Source organism: Cebidichthys violaceus, unplaced genomic scaffold, assembly GCF_023349555.1.
Source record: "Cebidichthys violaceus isolate CVI_PGR_0920_01 unplaced genomic scaffold, fCebVio1.0.p SCAF_1, whole genome shotgun sequence".
Taxonomy (NCBI): domain Eukaryota; kingdom Metazoa; phylum Chordata; class Actinopteri; order Perciformes; family Stichaeidae; genus Cebidichthys; species Cebidichthys violaceus.
In genome coordinates, this window is record NW_027176262.1 from 13,118,792 (window position 1) to 13,138,703 (window position 19,912).

General features: G+C 41.2%; 2 protein-coding genes and 1 long non-coding RNA gene across 3 annotated transcripts in view; 1 reads left to right on the plus strand and 2 right to left on the minus strand.

Moving 5' to 3' along the window:
• Positions 1–260: 260 nt before the first annotated feature.
• On the minus strand, positions 261–7,509 carry calm3a (calmodulin 3a (phosphorylase kinase, delta)). The gene is made up of 6 exons (XM_068711350.1): positions 7,285–7,509; positions 3,953–3,983; positions 3,445–3,588; positions 2,798–2,904; positions 2,176–2,311; positions 261–1,952 (listed from the first exon to the last, which is right to left on the minus strand). The coding sequence occupies exons 1-6, from the start codon at positions 7,285–7,287 to the stop codon at positions 1,924–1,926; spliced, it is 450 nt and encodes a 149-aa protein (XP_068567451.1). The 5' UTR covers positions 7,288–7,509; the 3' UTR covers positions 261–1,923.
• Positions 7,510–8,964: 1,455 nt separating this feature from the next.
• Positions 8,965–19,912, minus strand: part of si:ch211-261a10.5 (potassium channel subfamily K member 13) — a 30,680-nt gene continuing 19,732 nt past the window's right edge. The window contains exons 2-3 of the mRNA XM_068736412.1: positions 12,298–12,826; positions 8,965–9,010 (exon numbers count right to left, since the gene is read on the minus strand). Coding sequence (XP_068592513.1) covers positions 8,965–9,010; positions 12,298–12,826 — 575 coding nt within the window. The remainder of the gene's footprint in view (positions 9,011–12,297; positions 12,827–19,912) is intronic.
• On the plus strand, positions 13,593–16,442 carry LOC137872883 (uncharacterized). The gene is made up of 2 exons (XR_011102900.1): positions 13,593–13,897; positions 14,040–16,442. It is a non-coding gene; the product is annotated as an uncharacterized lncRNA (long non-coding RNA).

Consider the following 19,912-nt stretch of genomic DNA (forward strand, 5'->3'; position numbering starts at 1 on the left):
ATGAGCCACTAAATATAGCCTGCGCCTGAGATAGTTCTCCAGTTAAGAACTGGAGTGACTTGCCCTGTCCCAATCTGAGACTGCCTGGACAGGTTAATGTTCCTTCACCGGCAGGGAAAAGGGTATAGTGCAATACTGAAAAGTGGCATTTGTGAACGCCATTGGCTTCAAACCAATTGAAACAGGATGCGTGTCAAATCTATAATGACACGCAATGTCATTATAATATTGTTAGATTAGAGATGACAGTGAAATGCAGGTGAAGTAAAGCTCAGTTTATTAATTTATGTAAAATATATCACATCTTTACATTTTTGAGATACCTTCAGAAGTTAACAGTCCATTCACTTCCCTGACATCCGGATCAAAAGTTAACCGATTTCAACACCTCAAGCAGAGCAGTATTTAAGTTTCATGCTTTGAGGATATCAAGAGACACCTCAGCTAACCAGCTTCTTAAATTCAGCCAACTGTTCAAAAACCTAAACCATCTCACTTCTAAAGCTGAATTCTTTGCTACAACCCCGTTTCATCCCTAATCTTGGAAGTCCCACTCGAACAGCCCAAATTAAACACATCACCCCCACCACCAGTTTTTGTGAATATACAGTATATGTATTTTGTTCAGTAAAACAGCAAGCAGATTGAAGATTGAATCACTGGACTAATCGAAGATCAGACACCAACAAGGACAACAAATGAGTGTAACATATGAGTTGTTATAGCAGCAGCAAGAGTGACATTTAGTTTATTTTTCTTCTTTTTTTTACAACATAACCGTTTTTTTAATATCCACATGGTTTATACCAAAGTGCAAATATGTTCAACTGCATGTACTTTTATACGCTATTATATTAAGTTGTTGCATTATATTCTAATGAATTACGAGTCTTGCAAGAAGGTTGAGGCGTTTTAGAGTATTATGGCACATTTCAAAACCAAAAGGGAAAACATGTCACAGGTAATTTACTACAACACTTTTTACGATACACTAATATATATATGGATATATTTGGTGACCAAAGTTTGTCATTAATACATTAATATTTGAGGAACACATTTATAAAGCATTACATCAATATTGTATCAACAGGATATCTGAACATTGCAGAACAAATATATTAACTGCAGTCCAGTACAAGTGTTGTTTTCACAATAATCCTCCTGAAGCAATATCAGATACTAGCGTCTCCAATCAGTGCTGCAGGCACGCTGTTAAAGCCCACGACTCAAAACCAGACAATACATCACCCCCGAGAGGAGAACATCGTTTGCGCTTTCCAGTCTGTCGCTCTTGCCTGAACTCTTCAAGGTATAGGACTGCAACCGAGCACCAGCGAACACCCTACACCGCAACTATTTGCTCTTGCAATAACCAATGGTGACACAAATTTTACAGATATATAGCTATATAGTAATGTATATACCTCCAGTGTGTACACAGTCTGACCGCTACTTCTGATCAGAGCCTCCTTGTTGTGACAAGAGACCGCCACAGAAAGGGTGCATGCACGAAGAGTACTCAATTCAGTATTTAGAGTTCTTTGTTAAATATCGGAAAGAATGAAATAGCCAACTTCTCTATACCAACTGTGGCAAGGGCTCCAATCCCTCTGCCTTTTCAGTGTTGCTCTTTCCTCTAAATTAATCAGGAGCTGGGTGACTCAGCAGAAACTTGGTCTGAAGTACAGGGCTTCGGCCCTCTTAAAGGTCCATTAACTTCTCTAGGGATTATTCTGTTGGTGTTTGCTAAACAGATACCGTAGAAGTATTTGGATGTACTTAAGCGCAAATTGTTTGATTATATAGTGATTTTGGGGGGGGAAGTTGGTTTATCATCTGATAATTGTTCTTTTTTTTGTGGTTCTTAAAAACAGTGATCTCAGGAGGACAAGCAACGTTGAGAGAAATGTGTTGTTCTCTTCACTTGGCAGTCATCATCTGGACAAACTCTGTGAATAGAACAGAAAACAATGCTTTAATGGCAGATGCTGAAAGTGAAGTTTTCTTACAAGAAATTATGCAAAAGCCTATCATAAAGGTTATGTTGCAACTGAAATCTTAGTAACAACAATAAATGTGTTCCTCGTTCCAATAAGATTTCAGTAAAAACACAAAAAAATAAAAAGGTATGACACCTTTTCAGGAAGGAAATAACCATAAAGAGCATCTCACCCTCATAGTTGACCTGACCATCACCATCAATGTCAGCCTCGCGGATCATTTCGTCCACCTCCTCATCGGTGAGCTTCTCCCCTAGGTTGGTCATGACGTGCCGTAACTCTGCTGCACTGATGTAGCCGTTACCATCCTGCCAATGAACAACAGAGGAATCATTGTTATTGTATCTATTTATCATGTCATATAGCAGCTAAACGTTGAATACCACTGAAGAAGGTTCCAGTGTCCTACTATGATGTTCTAGGTCAGTATAACTTCTGAGTTTTTCACTATTCTTTACTAACTCTGAGGCCAGTTACATTCATGTGAACTTTACTTCTTTAGCCGCACCTGTACTTAGAGCTCAATGCTAAACATTTGCATGCTGAAGATTATCGTTGAGCTAGCAGAGAGACACCAATGAAAAGCCTTCAAATGGACCAAAGTGCTGGTCAAAGGAAAACATAACAGCGTGACAAATCTCTCTCTAAACATACTGGAATATATCACATGAAGAGAATTGAACATGTTAGTTTTTTCTTGCCGTCACAAGGATACAATTGCGGCAAAAAACAGAGTTCCTTGTTTTGTTGAGCGGTGCTAGTTAATATCGGCAGTCTATTCAGTCTTAACATACTTTGTCAAAGACTCTGAAGGCTTCTCTGATCTCCTCCTCGCTGTCTGTATCCTTCATCTTCCTGGCCATCATGGTCAGGAACTCAGGAAAGTCAATTGTACCATTGCCTACACAGTCATACAAACAGAATGAGGTCAGATCAGAAGTGTGTCTTTGGTCACACAAAAACTGAGCATATCAATCCAAAAAGACTTTAATGGCACAAAACATAAAGGAAATACATTTTAATGAACTTCCAAAACAGATGTGGCTTCAAGAACAAATTGTATTCCATCGAGAGTAGAACTGATACATGTAGACTGGTGATACTAGACACATTTTTAGCTCATCTCAGGATCCGGTGTCTGCGTATAAAATATGTTTAAAGCATATAGGAGTAAGATTCTGGCATTTCACAGAGGTGCCAAGGAGGGATAAAGTACAGTCACCAGTGGAAATTGTCAATTTCTTAAGGATGATATAAATTATGGTAATTTAGAGCAAAGTGCTTCAGCAGATACACTAAATATCTACACTGTGTATATATTGGTGAAACTTTCCAGTAGTTTTTTTAAGGCTAGAGGAACACTATACATGAATATTACCTTTACAACTTTAGTAATTCTAAGTTTCAATAAGTGAAATTTTCTTGTGCGTTTGATCCTCACCATCAGCATCCACCTCATTGATCATGTCCTGCAGCTCAGCCTCGGTGGGGTTCTGTCCCAGAGAGCGCATCACAGTCCCCAGCTCCTTGGTCGTGATTGTACCATCACCGTCCTTGTCAAACAGCGAGAACGCCTCCTTGAACTCTGTGCATTTACAGAAATAACACCGTTAGTTTGCCACGAGCATTCATGTCGATAAAGACCCTTCACTTTCAGTCTTTCAGGCAGTCTGAATAGAAAACACACGCTAAGCATAACAGGGCCTGTGCATGACTAACTCAACGCTAGGAAGGAACTAAACATGTGAAGCGCTTGCAAAATATCTCAAATTGATGTGCATATGTGAGCTTTCAATGTGACTCAAAACCCGTCATATTTTAATTTTAGACATGCCAACCACTTATCTTAACAGACCTCTGGTTACTTAAATCTCTTAAGACACTCTAGTTCCTCGGGTTTGGTGTAGAATTAGGGCGCTAAACCTAAAACAAACCAAACATGCCCTCACCAGCAATCTGCTCCTCAGTCAGCTGATCAGCCTGTTAACAAAAGAATAAGACATTGATAAAACATTGATATTCAATGATGAAAATAATATGTTGGGCGGCCCTGTTAATGATAAATGTATAGTTCATCATTTGAATGTTTTAGCTCTGTAGAATGATGCAATGTATGTTTAAAAAAAACAGTCAAATGTTAAATTGAATTGGTTAGTTGAATTTTCAGGTACTTTTATTTTATATTAGGCTAGGACAGACATAAAACTGATATAAAACTAGACAAAATAAAGATTGCCAACACAAAATTGCTTCAATCCAGTACTCTAGTCTAGTCTAGTTCGGAGTTCCTTGAAAACCATGAAGTTCCTAAACAGGATATGTTATGGTAGAGTGTTCAAGATTCAAATGTTCAAGATTTGTTTTTAATGTAGTGCTCTGTCATGATTAGAAGCTAAATCCTAAATAACAGATAAGATAATATCCCAAACAAAATGTATATAGCAACAGGAGTAAGTTGCTACTTGTCTATTTCTTTTTTCCAACATTGAGCACAGCTGCCACACCTGCTGTTCTTTGTGAGGAAGGAAACTACAGACTTTTAACAGTCACCTTTTATGCCTTCAGTGGGTGAGTGCTTGATCCTACCCAAAGCTTTCATCTCTTTAATCATTGTACTGTAAGATTTTAAAATCAGTTCCACCCAAAATGAATCTTTTCAGGCCTAATAAGGAACACCTGCAGCAGAGCAAACGTCTCTGTTAAATCAACATACACAGATCTATGCCAATGCAAATGCACTCTAAAAACCAATTCAAAACAGATGACATCATCTCACAGCTGGGCCTAAGGAGCTAAAGACTATCCTAAAACATGCAAAGCAATAAAAACACGGTCCTTTATTAGGAGGGCGCTTAGTAAATGACACATTCATCTCTTTGAAAGATTATATTTAATAAAATACCAGATTTGGTAGTAGTCTTTAGATACAGCCATTTAGTTAGTTTGTTAATGTTTTTGTATCAATGAGAAACACTCATTACTATTTAACACAAACCCACAATGCTAAGATTAGTGTGACGATGTCATCCAAACCTGCTGCTCTTATGATTGGTTTTACCTTTGCACACACGCAACCAATTTTTCAACTTCATTGGATACGTCACTCTGCCGTCCTCTTTAGGTCTTACCGGGCCTGTCTAAGTCAGTCAACATGCCCACTTCAGGCTGAGAAAGTGCGATGAGGGATGGGTATAAATACTCCACAGCCCGAAATACACACGACTGCTATAATTAGTGAGACACGAACAGGGTCGCCAATGTAGCACACTGAATATCACCATAACTAACCACCTCATTGTATCTATTTTTTACAGAACAGATGAGAGGCTTGTTTTTATCATTATAGACCAACCCCCATGCCAACTGTTGCTTTAAAGTGGTTGCTGCTTTGTGTCTGTGAGTAGTCCTTTTTATTGTCAGGAAATGATTCTCAGATGACTTGGAAACAACTGGCATGATCAGACACAACAATAACTGTGGCATTCAATAAAACCTATAAGTCTACAATAATATAGTGCTTACTAAGGGCTTATTTATCTGAGGACAATCAAAAGTTGAAATTGAATCACATGAACCCATATAGTTACAGAGCCAATCCATGAAATAAACAATAATCTTGTTTCCATTGTCCATTTGCTCTTGCACCAGATACACAAGAAGAAATGAGTTTCAAACAATCCCTTGCTTTTTCAAAAACCAAGGAGATTAAAGCTAACATTTCTGTAGCTCGGAGTGGTGGTAACGCCACGTGTTCTTCTTCGAGTCAAATTCAATGAGTCACCGTGTTGGTTGGGGCGGGGGGGTTAAAAAGAAGGGGAGCAAGACAGACTGCAGAGCGTTGACTCTGTCCACTGCCAAGCAATTCAGTGGTGCTGAAGCAAGCAGTGTCTGGATCAGACAGACCGTGGCACCGTTCAGTGTGAGAGGATTTTAGGACTGCTGTGAAAACGCTAAGCAAAACAGTAGTGCTGCTTTTCAACTCATCAGTAAACAAGAGATCATGTTCCCTTTCTAATGTCAAGTCAAGAGAACTGCTAAGGCTGCAGGTGATTTAAAAAAAGAAAAAAAAAAAGCATACAGACAAGCATGCGATTGAATAGGATATTGTAGTTTCCTGAACTTCTATCACAGATCATGTGTCTGTTCTTTCACAATACAGACAACATATATACCCGCAGTGCACCCTCAAAAAGGGGAATATTTTGGAGGGTGCACTGCGGGTCCTGACAGCCTACTGCACCAAGCATGGTTTGGTTCAATGCGGGGGGAAGGGAGGCTCGGAAGGAGGGGTGGAGAAGAGGATCATTCAGCAGGAGCAGAATGCGGTTCAACGTTATGGCGCAATACGTAACGGAGGAGATGCTGTCATGGTGGTGTTGTGAGAAGACGTAGCCCAAAATGTTGCAACATAACAGTCATGATTTCCATGCATTATGACAAAAAAATTGTTTGAAAGCGATGAGCAGCTAACTACTACCTGTGAGTTTATGTAATCGCAATTGGTGGCGATTACAACCTCTTTTTTTTTCGCTTGTTGCGCATGTCACACTACATTCAAAGCGCACTGCTGATGTGCCTGCAAGAGGTAGTAGTGCTGTACTACCCGTGTTGCTGCCACTTATGTGGGATGTCAAAATGATTGGTAGCAAGAGTTTTGATATGTGTCTTGGGAAGATTAACGACATGTTTCGAGATCACGTTAACGCTGGACGGTCTATTTTTACAGAGAACCTCCTTCACCACCACGCCCACTCAAAGGGACTCAAAGTAAACGATAAAAACGATGCAAGTCTTGATTAGATCATGGAGGTTAAACCACAGTATTTACAAACACTTGAGAAAAACAGCTTAATGATTGATATGACACGAGTACAGCAGACAACAGGCCGCCTGTTTCCTCCCGCAACACAACGTGTAACGTTACATTACGCAGCGCAGATGACAGATAATAATAAAGACAAGAGTTTTCTCTGTTCACTGCAGAGTAAGTTAACGTTATATAGAAACCCACTGACCAACAGTGATAATCGGTCACTACTAATGTAAAGTAACCCTCCACCGCATGGTTTCCTGCATTTGTCCAACGTTAGCTTGTAAAAACACCAGAAAGCTATCGTTAGCTCGGGTGTAGTCGTACGTTGTGTAACTATAAAACGTTAGCGGAGGATGTGATTTAACGCACTATTGATTTAGTTAGCTAACGCTACTTGATGGCGCAAAGCAGTATAACCAACGTTAACGTTAGCTAACATGGCTAACGTAGCTAGCCAACGTTACTCACCATTGTCCCGGTGACGTTTCAAGCTTCGTGAAGATGACAAAACGACCGATGCAAGGTTTTCTTTTGACCTTGCTTGGACGGCAGATATTCTGATAAAGTACTTAAATGATATCAAACGTTATTACACTATATGTCTCGGGAAATCTGTGGCGAATCTGTATCCCTGTGTTGCACCAGAGTGGCCGGAAACCTCAATCCAGCGACACCGGTGGGCTATGGCTCTGTTTCAGCACTGTATCCCTCCGCCTGTAACGTTACATCTTTGGTCCTCCCTCTCAATGTATGCAAAAATACTAAATACTGATCATATCAATGTGTTTTAATTGCAAAACATGTTCACTGCGCATTACTGAATGCCCATTCGACATATAACACAGCGCAAAACCACAATAGCTGTTGCTCTATTTAAACAAAGTGCGCAAAGATACAACCCCACCACCTTGCCTGAGAAGGGACAGTGTGGATTAACAAGGTCTCATAGAGTTGCTATAGAGGCCCCTCGTTCCGGAAGTGTTTTTCTCCTTTATGTATTCCAATTGAAATTATTTCTTTCAGCAGTATCTTTATTGTCACTCTCCCGTATAATACAATTCTAATAAACTATTTCTGTCTTTTCACAAATCTCAAAAATCTCTGCATGTCTGGCTGGCAGCTCTCCCTGGATGTCAATACACACAAGATGAAGCTCAACCTCAAGTATCTCCTGTCCATGTCCTCCCCATTACCATTGAGAACCCTGTTTTGTCTCTGGTTTGGACCTCAAAGAACCTGGGTGTGATCCTGGATGACCTACTGGGACTGGTTCCTCTAAATTAATTCTCCACAACACCAGTAGCATACGTCCATTCCTTGCCCAGGAGGTGACACAGGTTCTCGTTCAGATTCTTGGATTCTTATGGATAAAAGGGTCAGCCAAATAGATGTAATTTAAATAAAGTATAATGTAATGTAATGATGATTTTATGTGTGAACAGAACAGTTACGAATTCAAAACGTTGCGATGTTGCTGTTGTGGCACCACAATTGCTGAATCCAACCTCAATTGACATAAAAATTAAAAGCAAACTAATTTAAACTGCAGATTTTCTTTATCTCAAGCGTAATCTGTAGCTCCTGCCTGTCGTTGTCACACACGTGACAGATTTTTAAGCTCAGTGATTGGATGTTTATTGCAGAAATGAACCTTGGGAGTCAAAGTTAATATCTCCCCTGAAACACAACTTGTACCTTTGATTATTTATCAAAGAACCAGATATTTTCAACGTAGCTCTTAATATTTTGGACTGATGGTTTAACCAAGTGAGTTTTATCTAAGTTCTTGAAGTGGCCCAACTGTGACTTTAAAATCTCGTGCAGCAAGCATTGTAACGTCACAACAAGTTTGACAGCTAATCATGGTTGAATATGCAACAAACACAAGAGTGACGTGGAAACTTGAAAACTCCAGGTCACATGCACAGAGAGTAGACTTTTCAGTGAACTAGGAGACATCTTGTGTTCAGTACTTACATTTTCAAAATGAACAATATTTGCATATTCATAGATTCAGAAAGAGTTGATGTAACGTGGCTCTGCACTGGGCACACTACTTGTCATCCATCATATGTTGACCTCTTGTGGTCAGCACAGTGATATGCAGATGACAACCCACTTTATATACTGTTGTTGATCCTGATGATCTCACCCAACTTTACAGCCTTGTAAACTGCATCTCTGACAATTTATGGATGCCCAAATATTTCCTAAATCCAACTCAGAAATTACACAAAATGTATTTGAGTTGACAATCCACAGCAAAGAGAAAAGCAGTGCCCACCATATATTAATTAGGATGTTGTCATTGAGTTTGATCTAACTTTCCAGCTGCATATAAACAACATCCCAAAAACAGAGTTCTATTATTTAAAGACTATTGCCGAGGCCTGGCCTTGAGTGTGTGCCTCTTTTTTATTAGAGTATGCTCAATTACTGCAGTGCATTGTTCGCAGGTCTCCAAAAAATGTCTAGATGAGTTCTAGGTAATCTGTAGCAGAATGCTACTTCTACGGATTAATTGGAAGAAAGAAAAGACCTCACATCAGCTTCTAAAGTCCCGGCACTGGCTTCAGTTAGAATACATGTTAAGATTCTATTACTTTTCTATATCTGTATTAATGGGTTTGTCTCTGACTATTTAGTTTAAAATGTCTTTCATTAGACTTTACAAATGTTAGTAGAGCCCTCAAATCCACAGATTCTATATTGCTAACTAAAACTAAGACAAAGACCTATGGCAGGGGTCAGCAACCTTTACTATCCAAAGAGCCATTTTTCCCTATTTTCCACCAAATAAATTTTGTCTGGAGCCGCAAAAGCTATTTGATATTACAGCTTATAAAGTTTTAAATATAGTTATATTATATATACACAAATTATAGTTAGTTGTATTTATGAAAATAGACAAAAAAGACAATTCTTGACATTGTATTGCTATTTTACCTGCTATAACAATATCAAACTTATGAAGAGAAGAGTTTGCTGCAGCAGTTGAGAAATCGCTCTTTTTCGCTCATCTCCAGCGTGATACTTTTCAGCAAATGCTGTGTGTTTGTTCTGGAAGTGTCTTTCTACATTACATTTTTTGCACATATCAAGCATACAGGTAAGCCGGCATCATTTGCAGTGAAAGCAAATGAATACGTCCACGCAGAATTAAACAATCTATTTTCCTCGATGACTTCTTTTTTTTTATTTATCCATTGATAGTTTACCGAGGTTGGGGGTCTGCAAATCATGACTGGCCACCTGCAGGGAAAGGTGCTTGACAGCGACGTAATAGGATGTCACATTTTAGTTGACAAAATATTAAAACATTTTTTATTTTCAGTGACACAGTAGACACCCACATTCACTACTTGATTGGTTCTTAGCAGTCACGACGTGTCCTTCCCTTATTCGTCACACCCCTATCACGTGACCCTTACCCGGAAATTCACAAACAACAGCCTTGGTTATCTATCGACCACCAGGTTAATTTAACATGGACAACTGATTACAGGCTTGCTGACCTTGTTGTCTTTACTAGCTGCTGTTGTCCAGTTAAAGTCTGCATGTCTGCGGAGGAAACAGCTGTTATCAGCGGCGTTATCAGACCTGCGGAGCGGTCTTCTGAAGTCAGGTTAGCGGCTTTGAGCAACCAATCTACTTCCTGTTTACACCGGCCCCACCCGCGTGCCCAGTGTACGTGAATAGTCACGTGACATTCGTTTTCAGGCGTTGTAGTCTGGACGGAGATCGTCTGGAAAAAACGATGCTGAAATGCCGCGTGGACGGAGATCGTTTTTGTTTGTTAAAACTTTTTTTTTTTATTAGAGTGGATGTAGACTCAGGGAGTCACAACAGAGGGGCTGAAGAGCCGCATGTTGCCGACTCCTGACCTATGGCAAAGCTGCTATCTTCAGTTAGTTAGTCTCTTACCCAAACTGTGGAATTTATGCCTCTGGATCCAAGGGCAGGAACATCAATTAAGGTTTAAAAGCACCTACTAAAAACTTTAATCATTGCTTACTCACTTATTTACTAACTTACTTACTTATCTTTTTATATTTTTTACTGCTGCTTTGTATAATTTGAACAAGATATTTTATTTGAACAGGTTTACTGTCCTGCACGTCAGTGACTAGTTTTTTCATGTGAGTTAAAAGGCACTCCAGCAGAGGGAAACATTGCTCTGGTATTGCTTACCTAGCAGCCAAAGCAGACAGTGACACCACATTGCATCAGAAATGAGTTGGAGAATGCCGAAGAACAACAACAAATGGATGATTGCGGGAAACCCCAATTCAATAATTTTAATAACTAGCTGCTTGCGTAATTTCCACCCATGACAGACCACAAATAATGCTCAGCTTGTTGGGTACATCTTCAGTAGGTGTACACTACAGATAGATAGACGCATGATTTCACAGGAACAATTACATCATCGTAGGATCAGCCAGAGGGCTAACGGTGACACCACACTGCATCAGATATGAGTTGCAAAATGTTGAGGAATAACAACAAATGGAGGATAACAAACATGTTTTTGTGAGCTCTGTCATCAGTGCAAAGTTTGGCTGATTTTTAAGTCTTACAGCTGCAGACTGTGTAGATCACTCTTGTCTAGTCCTCACACGATCACAAGGATGAGAATCCTGTGCAGGATAATTTTCCACGTTCCAAATGGAAAGAAATATGTTGTTAAAAGCTATAACTGGTGATGCAGGTGGATCTAGTGCTACCCAGCAACATTCAACTTGCTGAGAAACTTCTAATTCAATATTCTATGTGTAAATCTTATACTATGTAGGTTGGATAATGGATTTCTTGACAAACAGTTCCCCACCGTGTCAGGGTCACTGCTGTGTTGTCCTCCAAATTTCACTACTCCACATGATCTCCATAGGGTTGTGTAATTTCTAATCTTGTACACAAATACTTACGGACACAATTATTTCACAGGCATGTTTTGAAAGTTGCCGATGACTTGCTGACCACTTGTGTGTCTTGATTTAGTTTCATTTAAACATAAATGCACCAACAACCAAATGTGTGGTAGATGATTTTTACAAGTTTTCACAGAAGTAGCTCAGTCATCTGAGATAGACAACATTAACAACAGCATTTTAACCCTTTGATCACTAAATAGAGGTACAGATTGTTGTGTTTGTTATTATGTGTTCAGAAATAATTTAATTTTGCCAGGTAGGCAGTGGTCTAGCATAGATTACATTCCTTTCATATGAACTAATATCCTGCTCTATCTCTCTGTGGCACACCGTTTCCACCTGCGCCTCATCACAGAGGCATTTTCCAATAGCATTTGGAACAAAGGAGTGCCACATCATACGGTGGCCTGAACTGAAAACTGCTTGTATCTGGCGTCTATGCAGAGTGTCATCTTCACAATAGCATATAGGTGGCTCAGAGTCAGAAGAACAGAGTTTGAACAGTGGTCTGAGTTGCAGCCTATAGTGGCGGATACAGCTATACATCCAAGCCATTGTTCTCAGCATCCAGTTCAGCCCCTGTTTGATGATCACAGAGATGGTGTTAAAGAGGGAATAAGTGCAGCACACTCCCAAGAGCATCAGGAGACAATTTGCAACCTGGTACGCCCAGGTGTTCTCATGGTGCTCTCGCTGGCCACTAACAAAGTCCCCAAAGCCCACCGTGCTGAATGCCACAAAGCAGAAGTAGAGGGACTCCATATAAGTCCAGCCCTCCATGGTTGAATAGAGAGAAGCAGCCCCACATGCAACCAACAGGACAACAACAAAAAGGATGAGTGTGACTTGGTATACAGATGGTTTCCATTCTTCATTTTTGTTGACATCACTGGCTCGGCCCTCCAGTCCGCTGTGTCCAGTTCTTCTGTGGCACCAGAATATCAACAAGCTCAGTAATGTTATGACTCTTTCCAGGAAGAGATTGAAGAAGAGTATGGTAGCTGAGCAGCCCAGCAACCCATAGAAAACAAGCAAGACCTTCCCTGTCACAGTGGAAGGGGCCGTCACTCCAAACCCTAAGAGAAACACTTAAGGTTAAAGGTCTCATCTGTGATTACACACGCCGTCATAACATTGGTGTCTTTTCACAGAGGATTGTGTAGCTGCCACAGGAAATGTCTTGTGTTAAACAATTGCTTAGAAAGTATGACAAGTCAACATACCCTTTTATGCCCTGTAAGGATGTTAGAAGTTTAAACTGTGTACATTTCAAAACAACAAATGGCCTGTATTTTGATGGGAGAAGATATGGAACAAAAATGCAAATGTTAATGTTTATGAAACATTAAGAAAATTACTGAAAAAGTGATCAGAAATCTACATTCAATAAATGGATTATCAAGATAAATGACATCCATATTTGTTTATTTCCCGGCAAACTTATTTAGGTATTTTTTGGCCCATAATATATGATTTAGTTTGTATGCTGATTCCCAATAAAATAAATGTTTACTGTTGTGCATAACAATATGTAAAGGCCCAGTCTATTTTTGGCCAAAGCTGTTTTGACGCTTCCTCCAAGTTTCTCTGAACTAAAACTTGACCTTTGGGTCAGCAGTAAGTAAAGTGGGAGGTTGTGGCTTCCCTCCTTCCCTTGGTTTGTTTTTTACAAGTTAATGACCGGATTGTATTGAAATGTGGTCAACATTGTCCGAGGAAACATAAATCTATTATTGTTGATGATGTCAAGACTTGAAAAGTAATTTTCAACATGTCTGTTTCTGTTTTTTGTCAAATGTGATTGTTGTCTCCTTGCTGCACAGAATCCCTGATACTTAGTCGTAATACACTGTGGTTTACTCTAACATCCCACTCATTGAAAAGAATCCGGTGAGTCATTTCCTTGGTCAAGTTTTTCCTTTCCGCCGCATACCAAACAACTCCTCTGTAATATTCCTGTGGTTTCAGACATTCCATCTGGTCTCAAACTTCTGAAGGCATATTTGGGAAATCTGGAGGATATCACAGATCCTGATATTGTTATGGAATTGATACGGTCAGATCGACGTCATAGTATATGGCCCAATCCCAATGTCCCCCCTAAAGCCTCAAACCCTGAACCCTCAAGGACTTAATGACGTCACCTGGTAAGTGGTTGAGTGTGAGAGATTGTGAGGCCTTGAAATGGTGTAAATATGAATGGGACAGCACTTTGCTGCAACATAACACATTACCATGAAAATGACAAAAAATTTTGGGTATTTATTTTGTACTTTGTACTTGTCACAGGGTGTGGTGGTGGACTCAAGACGAGCCAAACGGGCGGGTAGATATGACAATGACCTGGCAAAGAGTTGAATGCACTTATTGTAAGTTGCTTTGGATAAAAGCGTCTGCTAAATGACTGTAATGTAATGTAAAGAACTACTCCGAGGCCGAGAGTCAGTATCCACAGCCGGGTGGGTGAAGGGGGTCCAGAGGAGGGACGGCTGGATCCAACCGGCCACAGGGCTCTGGGGGAACGGGCAGGAGGGCTCTGGACACGGGTGCTCCGGCGGACGGCCGGACTGCCGAACTTACTTCGGACACAGGTGCTCAGGCGGACGGCCGGACTTGGGATGAGACGGGGAACTGGGCTCTAGAGGCTGGGGATCGGGAGGACGGAACTCTAGGGACTGGGGATCAGGAGTGGAACCGAACTCTAGAAGACAGGGATCCGGAGGGGAACTGAACTCTAGAGGACGGGGATCAGGAGGGGAACTGAACTCTAGAGGACGGGGCTCTGGGGAACAGGATTCAGATTCCCGGAGACGGGGCTCCGGGGAACAGGATTCAGACTCCCGGAGACAGGGCTCCGGGGAACAGGATTCAGACTGTGGCCCAGCGGGGTCAGGAACTGGAGCCCGCTGCGGTTCAGAGGCGGCTGGAACTGGAACTTGTTGCATCTTTAACCCTTGATGTTTCTGAGTAAATTTAATATAACAGGCTGAACACACGTGAGCCGTCCTCTTTGTTTACCTTTTTTTTTTACTTCTCCATGCGTCCACTGGTTTCCCTGTGTTTAACATCACGTTGCTATGACTTGTGGGTAATTCCCTTCGGCAAAGTCAGCATCCAATGCTGACTTACTGAAAGGGTTCATAAAGGGCTCAAAATGTCTGCCAGAGAGTCCTCAAACACTCAACGATTTGAAAGTGGGACAGTTGTAATGGTAAAAATATGCATAAATAACTGTGTGTCCTTGCTCTGAACCAGAAACTTACATATCAGCTATTAAATGAAAAGGCTACTGAAAAAGTATCAGAAACAACTATCTGGGAACAGCCTGTGCTCGTGATATTTTTTGTTACCTTATGTACCGAAGCTGAGGGAACTCAGCAGAATACAACGAGATAAGCCCTAGGTGGTGTGACTCCCTTAAAGAGATAACAACTGTATAAAGGATGTTGAACATTGTTTTTCGAAGAAGGCTTTTTCAACAGACTGCTGTGATACGTGCTCTGTTGTACAATCTTCCGCTTGCAAGCAAATAAACGACAAGACAACTTTGATTCTCATCAAGACTCTGTTTATTTCAATTGATTGAACTACAAATTCTTCTCCCAATTTACATGGAAACTTTCCAGAACAATTTGGTGTCAGAAGTGGGATCGTTTGAAGCTCAATCGGGACTCCGAGGACGTTCGGGTATGTGCACTTCAGGATCCACCAAAAAGCGTTTCTGCCCCATACCTCGTCAGACAAAGAGAGAGGGGACCGGCGGCCAAAGGGGAACTGATTGACTTCACAACGATCCAGACAAAGAAATTATTTTTTCATATTGGGTAAGAAGTTGAAATTCCAATCATTCATTTTATACGGGACGACGAAAGTCTTACCGAATTAGATACAAATTCAAGTAATATTGTAGAACAAACAGAGACGGGAAACAAAGTTTGTTTATTTGTTTGGTCATTTGTGATTATATTGTGTGTCACATTATTACTAAAGATCTTACTTGGTTAATCATTTTGTGTCATTATACTCCATAATTGAAGTGTTTACGGTGGAAGACAGAATTGAGTTTACGAAATGACGGTTGAACTTTAAATACAAAACATTTAAAGATCGTAATCCAGATATCTTGACCATGTTTATAAGTCTGTAATAAGACCACTTGTAAATAAGACCACTTTTAATATAAGTGTGAATTGAAGTGTGAATTCAGATACGGTTTTTGCGCAGTTTTACCAGGTAAAGAAACTAAGACTTATAGTGACGACTATATTTTAACAGATAAAAGTACTTACCACGCCTGAAAGATGGGTGGAAAACAGAGTAAACCTGTCCCAGAAGGATCGATAGTGGACATGATGACACAAAAATACGGTGACGGATGCATATCATTTTTAAGTTATTGGTCATCCGAATTTGGTTTTCCAACAGGTGGTTCTTTAAGTTCCACTAAACTTAAAATGTTGAGAGGGGATTTAGAGGGACGGTGCATGTGGAGGGGAGACGACTTCCACCCCTGTGACTCTGCGAAATAAAGGAAGTGATACACACTCACACATGCATAACACACACACACACACACACACACACACACACACACACACACACACACACACACACACACACACACACACACACACACACACACACACACACACACACACACACACACACACACACACACACACACACCGCCGCCTGCAATGAAGAAAAGCTTTCTGCACTAACGCACGAACATTCACACCCACACAAGAGCAACAGACAGCACTCACTGACATCATCAGTCATTTAGAACAGCAACAGAATGACAAACACACACACACTTATGCAAAATTCTCTGACAACTCATTTAAAGTAATGCCTACCACAGAGGTTGTAGTAAATGGTCAAAAATTATCATTTCTTGTTGATTCTGGGGCTACTCATTCGGTAATACAACAAAAGTATTTTCCAAATCAGAGTATGAGTGGTAGATATGTGTATTCTCAAGGGGCATCGGGTTTAACTGTAACTGAGAAATTTACTGTTCCCATGACTAGTGTGCACACTGACCTTACCGACCCTGACCCAGACATTAAAGTGAAACATTCATTTTTGTTATCATCTTTCTGTCCAATAAATCTAATGGGGAGAGACCTCATGTGCTCCTTTGGCATCTGTTTGATCTCCACTCCCACAGGACTTAAAGTGGTAAGACAACGAACTATTACAATTACCATACAACAATGGAAAATTCCTTTCGATCAAGCAAAACAAATGACAGACTTGGCTGACACTCGTGTGTCACCTCAAGCACAGCGCATGCGCACTGACCACCTGCATTGCACAGCACATGTGTCAACAGGACCTGATGACGAATATGAAAAGGATTTTTACTACAATTTGAATGACCACATTGTATGTGCCACACTCTTTTGGTCTTCGTATAAATCCGCTATTTCTGTTTTGTTGTCTTATATCCAGGATCACCTGTTCCAGGTGCCACACTCCTACCCACACATCTCGCTGTCCAAATCTGTGACGATCAGTGGAGAGACTTGGGCCCTTTCGTTAAATCCTGTGAAGCATTGACTGACTGGCAGACAACACGTGACCCTCTGGTTATGCATTCACCATCAACCGGGTTCTATAAACAATCATTTAATCTGACAACAGCCACTCTCAGATCTGTTTATGTTTTTGATGACTCTGATACATCAAATGATACACACACTGACACGTTTGTAACTGATGTCTCCTCTATTTCTCCTGCCCTTAGTGCTGTTCCTTCATCGCTCTGGGCATCGCATAAATATGACGTGGGACTGATCAACAACTGTCAACCTGTGGTCATCACCCCTCGCTCAGATTTCCGTCCACATAAACATCAATACCCACTGCGCCAAGAGGCCATTGACGGTATTACACCGGTTTTTGAGTCACTGCTTAATGCAGGAGTGATTGTTCCATGTCCTGATTCACCAGTAAGAACACCTATTTTTCCTGTTAAAAAGATCAGAGATGCAGGCAAACCAACAGAGTGGAGATTCGTTCAGGACTTGAAAGCAGTAAATGCAGCAGTCCACGCGAGAGCTCCAAATGTTCCTAATCCTTATACCATTCTAGCACAGGTTCCTCCTAAAGCAAAATGGTTTTCTGTTGTTGACCTCTCCAATGCTTTTTTCAGTGTCCCAGTGGACAAAGACAGTCAGTTCTGGTTCGCCTTCAACTTCAATGGTAAGCCTTACACTTTCACTCGTCTTTGCCAAGGCTACACTGAATCTCCAACCATCTACAATGAAGCACTCAGGGAAAGCTTAGAGGGCCTCACCCTGTCTCCAGGGTCCGCTCTTCTGCAGTATGTAGACGGCTGTCTCATTGCAGCACCAACACAACAACAATGTCAAAAAGATACATTAAAACAATTAAAACATCTGGCAGCAGAAGGCCATAAAGCCAGCCTGTCCAAACTGCAGTTTGTATCTCAAAATGTACATTTTCTTGGTCATGACATTTCAGGTGAGGGGAAAACCCTATCTCCTAAGCGCATTGCATCAATAGTGACGCTTCCAAAACCAACAACTAAGAAACAAATGATGTCTTTCTTAGGGATGTGTTCGTATTGTCGTTCGTTCATTCCTAACTACTCTCAAATGGAGCAACCTCTGTCTGAGTTAATTCATGGCAAAAACCTAACTGCGCATGACAAAATCATTTGGACAACAGCAGCCTCTCAAGCCTTCACGAAAATGAAATGCGCGTTACAAACTCCGCCTACACTGGGTTTACCAGACCCACACAAACCATTCACTCAAACAGTCGATGAACGCTCAGGTTGTATGACATCTGTGTTATTACAATCTCATGGTGACAAATTGCGTCCGGTAGCATATTTCTCCGCAAAAGTCAATCCTGTCGCTGCAGGCCTGCCACAGTGTCTCCGTGCAGTGGCCGCGGCTGAAAAAGCACTAGCCGCCTCTCGCGATATTGTGGGTTATGCGCCGTTGACCCTTTTAGTCCCTCATTCTGTGTCTTTGATCCTTCTCGAACAGAAGTCATCACATCTTTCTGCAGCGTGATATTTGCGTTATCACACATGTCTCTTGGACATGCCAAACGTAACTGTTAAACGCTGTACTAATCTTAACCCGGCATCATTACTTCCTATTCCTGGTGATGGTGAGGAGCATAACTGTTTGGCTGAGCTTCAAGCTCAGTGCACTCCTCGACCTGACCTACTGGACACTCCTCTGACCAACTGTGACCTGGTAATGTATGTTGATGGATCTGCCTCTCGCGATTCACAGACTGGTACTAATCTTGTTGGTTTTGCTGTCGTTTCTGACTCAGCTGTGCTCTGTTCTGGTCCTCTTCCATGTCACCTCTCAGCCCAGGCAGCTGAGCTCATCGCACTCACTGAGGCTTGTAAACTCGCTAAGGGTAAAACAGTCACCATTCACACTGACTCTCACTATGCATTCGGTGTAGTTCATGACTTTGGTGCTCTGTGGAAACACAGACACTTTCTGAAATCAGATGGCAAACCAGTTCTACATCACACACTCATTGCAGAACTGTTGGAATCCATTTTGCTACCAACTGAAATTGCAGTATGTAAATGTGCTGCACACACTTCTAACACTGATGACATTTCAAAAGGAAATGCTTGTGCAGATGCTGCTGCAAAAGCTGCTGCACAGCTTCCTCTTCACATTTCTGCTGCTGTCAAAACCCACTCATTTGTTACAGTCCCTTCTTCTCTTTCAGCCATGCAGTCACTCTCCACACCAGATGAGAGGCGCTTTTGGGCCTCAGCTGGCTGCAAGTTCACTGATGGACTGTGGTCTGGACCTGACAGCAAACCTTGTTTGCCTAAATATTTCTTTTCTCATTATGCAAAATTAACACATGGTTTTGACCATGTGTCAAAAGGGGGAATGTTAAGTGCACTTAGTGAGACTTGGTTTACAAAGGGGTTCACAGCATATGCACACAAATTTTGTCAATTGTGTGTAACTTGTGCAACTCACAACACAGGCAGACCTACAGGGGTAACCAGACAAGCTGCACACCCACCACCAACACGTCCGTTTGAACACATTATGATGGATTTTGTCGAATTATCTCCATCTCGTAATGGTAGACATGTGGTCTAAGTGGGTTGAAGTTTTTCCATCCAGCAAGCAAAC

Excerpts from the sequence above, each read along its gene's own strand:
- calm3a (XM_068711350.1), bottom strand. Across the intron at positions 2,312-2,797 it reads CCTTCAGAGTCTTTGACAAA|GATGGTAACGGCTACATCAG; the intron begins GTATGTTAAGAC and ends GTTCATTGGCAG. Across the intron at positions 1,953-2,175 it reads TGGTCAGGTCAACTATGAGG|AGTTTGTCCAGATGATGACT; the intron begins GTGAGATGCTCT and ends TTCTATTCACAG.